This window comes from Limulus polyphemus, unplaced genomic scaffold (assembly GCF_000517525.1).
Source record: "Limulus polyphemus unplaced genomic scaffold, Limulus_polyphemus-2.1.2 Scaffold170, whole genome shotgun sequence".
NCBI classification, from domain to species: domain Eukaryota; kingdom Metazoa; phylum Arthropoda; class Merostomata; order Xiphosura; family Limulidae; genus Limulus; species Limulus polyphemus.
The window spans coordinates 200,182-206,602 of NW_013665780.1; the positions used below are offsets into that span (position 1 = coordinate 200,182).

General features: G+C 33.6%; 1 protein-coding gene across 1 annotated transcript in view; it reads right to left on the reverse strand.

Moving 5' to 3' along the window:
• Positions 1-6,190, reverse strand: part of LOC111084917 — a 64,104-nt gene extending 57,914 nt beyond the window's left edge. The window contains exon 1 of the mRNA XM_022381514.1: positions 5,740-6,190. Within this exon, the coding sequence (XP_022237222.1) occupies positions 5,740-5,750 (11 nt within the window). The 5' untranslated portion in view covers positions 5,751-6,190. The remainder of the gene's footprint in view (positions 1-5,739) is intronic.
• Positions 6,191-6,421: the final 231 nt, after the last annotated feature.

The window sequence follows — 6,421 nt, forward strand, 5'->3', positions numbered from 1 at the left end:
CTTCTATATGCCAATAACATCCGATCAGAGTAAGTTATGCACTTAGAGCAAAAAACAAAAATCAACCTACCCATCAATATAGTTAATTAGATATACAGTTCTTACGTTCCTACTTATTGCATATTTTTTTACTCTCTCGTTTTTACTATATTATTTTTTATTAAGTGTAATTAACTTTTCGAAAACAAAATTTTATTTTCTAAGTAATTATTGAGCTGAATTTTAAACAAGTACTAAAGTATGGAGGACTTTTAACATGTTAACACTATACCTTTTATTTCTGAAACATATATTACGTATTACAATCATCGTCCTTAAGTATTAACTGTTTTATGAGATGGTGCGTCAATTCGAGATGTGGGACTAGAAAGAGGAAGGTAGATTTCATACACAAAAATTCATGTTTCTTATCAATTATGAAACAAATTGTTTCCTAATAAGGATCATCTGTATTCAAAATAATTAAGTAACATTAATTATATTATGTTTCTTATCAATTATGAAACAAATTATTTCCTAATAAGGATCATCTGTATTCAAAATAATTAAGTAACATTAATTATATTATGTTTCTTATCAATTATGAAACAAATTGTTTCCTAATAAGGATCATCTGTATTCAAAATCATTAAGTAACATTAATTATATTATGTTTCTTGAAATCACATGTACCGACATGAAATAAAAATATTTTTTTACCATTTTTTTTTCTTATTTATGCAATAAACCTTGTAGGAATTCTGAAATTACACGCGTATATTTTTTCTAGATAGATGAGCCAACCACAGACAAGCGCTGAATAAATATAACTCTTCTGTATAATTGCTGTCACTGCAAGAAATAAATTATTTGAGTAACATTAACATGTGTATTTCAAAACGGTTAAGCCTACACTTCCTCCCACGAACCTGTTCGCCATGTGGTAACAACATTCTTGGAGATTTCTATTTTCTTTAGTACATGCTCCGTATTCTTGATAGCATGACTTCAATGAGACATCACAACAGCCACCCCATTCCAATAGCCCACAAGTTGTTTTCTTCAGTTTTGTCGGTTTCCTTTTTTTTTTTCTCTAGTCCATTCTCCCCCCTTTCTTTTATTTTTACTCTTTGGCACACTCTATTGAGGGAGAGTGCAGTTATCATGATATGAATATGTCAGGTGCTGCTTTAAAATTAGAGTCCAGGAAGAACGAGGCTAAAACTGACAAACGTAGTAACTTAAATCTCGTTACCCAACTGACATATAGCCATGCTCCATATCTTCAATCCATTTACAGTTCATAGATTCCTCTGATGTTTCATTTTCTAAACAAGTAATAAAAGTGAAAACTTAGAAGATATATAAACACTCAGGGAAAGACGGTCACGTTTTTGTCTGCCCAATTACTTCAGTTCCTCCTACATTCACTACCACACGCAAACATTCACAGAAAACAGAAACTAAGTATTGGCATGAACAACTTTGTACTGGTTTAAAATAGGGATTCACTTCAATGAATCTTTTTTTTTTAAGAATGCTTTCATTTACACGAGAAATATTGTTTTGATTTTTTTATTACATTACATTAATCTTGATATATATCGTTTGATATGTTTCTTTTTTATGTGCTGGCGTCGTTACAAATAAGAAATATCTCTTTCAACTCTCAAGCTTTATTCCACTGCCATTATAAAAAATTATTGTTCTTTGGCAGCCACTGCCCACTCCATTTTGCTACCTATTCAGGATCCTGCAATGTTATCACTGAAAATGTATGACAACTGCCATAGTGATATAAAACACATCTGCTTGTTTGTACACTTTTTAAAATCATCTTCAGCTGTTGATGTGTAGTCTGAATCATGCATAGTTGTGACGTACAAGTTGTTAAAACGATGTGGAGTCTGAATCAGGGATACTTATTATGTACAAGTTGTTAAAAATGATGTGGAATCTGAATCATGCATAATTGTAATGTAAAAGTTGTTAAAGCTTCAATTTATAGCCACCATTAAGAGAGAACCTGACAGATGTAAGAACTGCTCATACACGAATCACATGCCAAGCAACTTATTACGTGTGACGTTTCCTGTCAAAACTTTCGAAAGGCTGGTACTTTTATAATTAGGTCATCTTTCAAATGTACGATCATAATATTAAGTAACTAGTTTTCCCCATTGTATTGGCATCGTTCTACTAACAGTGACTCTTTCATACTCACTAAGGTATATGTTAAAACGTCACCAACTTCAGTAGCTTTCCATCTCTCTCAGATATGGCGTGCTATATCACTGAAACAACGAGCATCTATAAAAAATTGGAAAATCCTACGGCCTGTTATCAAATGAAGGCTAAAAGTCATATTTTCATATCATGACGATTTCTTGAAAACATTATTATAAGACTTGAAGAAGGTTTTCCCTTCAAATAGTTTAATAAACTCAAGCTTTCCATAATACTCATAGATCCAGAACTGCAAGGCCTAGTTACGTTAGTTCTGAAATATGTAGATTGTATAAACCATCCTAGAAAATCTAAGTAGGTTTACCTTTGAAACTTGTGGATTGTATAAACCATTCTGGAAAATATAGGTAGGTTTACCTTTGAAACTTGTGGATTGTGTAAACCATCCTGGAGAATCTAGATAGGTTTACCTTTGAAACTTGTGGATTGTGTAAACCATCCTGGAGAATCTAGGTAGGTTTACCTTTGAAATATGTGGATTGTATAAACCATCCTAGAAACTCTAGGTAGGTTTACTTTTGAAATTTGTGGATTGTGTAAACCATCCTGGAGAATCTAGGTAGGTTTACTTTTGAAATATGTGGATTGTATAAACCACCCTGGAGAATCTAGGTAGGTTTACCTTTGAAACTTGTGGATTGTACAAACCATCCTAGAAAATCTAGGTAGGTTTACTTTTGAAATATGTAGATTGTATAAACCATCCTGGAGAATCTAGGTAGGTTTACCTTTGAAATATATGGATTGTACAAACCATCCTGGAGAGTCTAGGTAGGTTCATTTTTGAAATTTGTGGATTGTATAAACCATTCTGGAGACTCTAGGAAGGCTCACACACTGGTTGCTCTTAATACATGTTTATATCATGCCAATTTACACGCCTGCGGGAGAAATTACCTGGGTTAAAACTGCCCAAAACACTCCATAACCAATGTAAGTAGGGTAAAGGTAACAGTGAAGACCCCTTGTAAAATAATGAAATGAACTATTTCAATATACTTTGGAAATAAAAAGTTTTAAATTAATAAACGAACTATTTATATGAGCATGAGAAACAGATTTAATAAGGAATGATATTTTTCTAACTATAGCAATTTAAATTTTTAAGTCTTTTTATTATCATTTGAAATAAGCATAAATGCCAGTTTTTCGTTTTGCTTGCTTTGCAATTTCTAACTTGACGTTACTGTTACATCGTGTAAATTATATTTCAGTTTTGTAAATCATCCACTTGAATTCGACCTAAACATGTTACTAACACCTCTGAAAAAAAAGCTCTTCCTAATAAAGTAAAACAGTTAAGTCTTTCGTATTCCCCACCCCCACACAAAAAAAAAAAACAGACAACTGACGCCGCGTAGCAAACGAACAAACACTGCATAAGCTCTAACGATAGTGGTCAGCTTACTTCTGAAAAATTATGTGTCCAATCACGACTTCCTGACTGACGTTGTCGGGGCCCTTCTCATATTTCACGGGAGAACTTAATGAAGTCACTATTTCACTTAAGCCTTACCGGTAAACGACCCTTCCATTCATAAATCGAAATAAACTGAGCATATCAAAATTGTAAGATTACCCTGAATACTTGGAAAAAGAGGTTGTCAGATAATTCCAGAAAATCTTTACGATAACTTTATGTATATGAAAAAAATGGATTTAGTAACTATTCAGTATTTGAACATATGTGTTTATATATATATATATATGATATATCATGCTAGTAATTAAACAGAAAACAGGACGCCAGATTAAAAAACAAAAAGAAAAGAAAAGAGTTCTAAACTTTTACTTCCTTTCGTATATTACGATACAAACTCGTGACTGGCGCGAATTTATAATTGTTCTTGCGGTAGTCGTGTATCTGAACGTCTTGAGCCATTACTCCTTATATTACAAAATCGTTTAAGATAGCCTTACAAACAACTGTTGTGTAAATCTTACAAGCAGAGAAACGATCACAATTCAATAAATCACCAGTCAATTTGGATAACTTGTAAATGTTCATATTATTACGAAACAGTTATATGTGAGTACGTGTTCGAGTATCTCGTGGATCTCCATGTATTCACGAAATATTTAAATGCAATTTGAAATGAAATAATATACAAATTAATTGAACAGTTACTATCACTGAAAGTAAACTAAAGTTGGATAATATTTCTAAATCAAACTCTACTTAAACTGTATATTTTTAACACAACACTGAAACTGAACTACAGAAGACTAAACCTGTTGATTAACCTCCTCCTTGCTACACCTCCTTTACATCTTAACAACCTGTAAATTGTCCATTAACTCGCGGGGTTCACCATTTTACACACACACAAAACAACTAATAATTGCCACAAACGTGGGCATCAGTATTTTTAAGCGTTATTACTTAGGTAACTCTTAACTGAAGTATTTAGTGTCTTAGATTTAACACTTTTTTTTAAACTGGGAGAGACACCTCCACGATAAAACATTACCGCCTATAGTTATGGACAGAATGAATAGTCATATTTTACGTCTAGAGCGAAAGTGTCACGGCACAATTTCATTGCCCATAGTCATTCGCTGAATGATTAATGTTTGTATATGGATCTGTAGACTGTGAGCCTTATTTTTAAAATCCTAAATAATTCATGCTTCTGAGGATTACCTGTTCACAGTTACAAACGTGATAAATACTACTTCATATAGTGTCATACTTTGAATAGTACTTTAAGAGTTGACAGAATCGTTCGCTTCACTGAGTAGGTGAGTAGATCAAATGCTTCTCTTTAACGTATTATATCGTTGCGTTGAAAAGAAACGGTGGAAGTGTCGTCACAGTAAACTCTTAGTGTTATAGCCATATCCTCACCGTATTGTATTTATTTACTCAAACATCCACTTGCTAATTCATGGTGTTCTTTACAACACACACACAGCAGTTAACGTAAAAAATAAGTAAGTTGACTGTGTTCGATGTAAGTAATAACCACCAATTAGATGTTATGGCACAGAACTGTTGTTACTAGTCTGGTATGTGGTCACTGCATAATTCATGGTGTTCTTTACACCTAGTAACAACAGTTCTGTGCCATAACATCTAATTGGTGGTTATTACTTACATCGAACACAGTCAACTTACTTATTTTTTACGTTAACTGCTGTATGTGGTCACTGCATGATACTCACTCAGATTTAGCCACTCCCAAAAGGCACAACGATTTCTGGATAGCAACACTTATTTATAGTAGTGAATTTTTCAACGTTTCTTAATATAGACTGTATTATTTGTTCTTTGGCCAGATATTTATCATAAAACATGTTTTCATCTACCTGATACGATCATTCTACTAATTTCATGTTGTAGGTCACTCACGCATTTAGTTGCTCCCTGAAATAACTTAAACTGTATATTAGTATCTAAACAAACAACATAAAGTTATACATTTTTCTTGTTTAAAAAAAAAGAATTAAGGTTTCATAGAAATAGTTTAAGTATTGTAGATATAGGAAAAATATACTTTTTTTTTTACTTACAAAACAACCATGTAGAACTGCCAGTCAAGTAACAGTTGTAGCGTGTCCTTTAGTTTGGTCTTTCACTGTTCAACAACATAATGCTCACCGGAATTCCGTGCAGCGGGTGAGTCTTGCAGAGTCTGTTGCACGAGTCTAACGTGGGCTAGTGCTAGAGCGAGATGTGCGGCGTTCTTAGTTCAAGATGTTTGCGGTCGATGAAATAATCGAGAGGGCGGAACGCGAGTAGTTACTTTGTCTTCGAACACAGAGGATATTACAATAGGCTAAAGCCACCAATGATAATCAAGTCGAAGCTCACTGGCAAATAGAAAAGTACAAGAAGATAACGGAAGTAGCTGATAGGCTAAGGCAGATTGTTATACATTCGGGAGAAAAAGACTGATGCTTCGTCTCGTTCTGTGACGCACATTGTACGGTACACGCAATCGGAATGTTGATCTTGGGCATCTTTGTTACACAAGACAGAGCACGCGCTGTAACGCCATCCACGTGCATTATGGAGGAAAATGCGTCAATGTCAAGTGATGCTATGAGTGTGGTTATTTACCAGAATGGACAAACTGACGAGCGTTCCCACAGTTTAAAATTTGTGTGTTAAAATAATGGACACTAGAAAACTGTTTTCTAGATTTGACCTTTACAAAAAAAAAAAAAAAAAAAAAGAAAGAGAGAGAGAGAA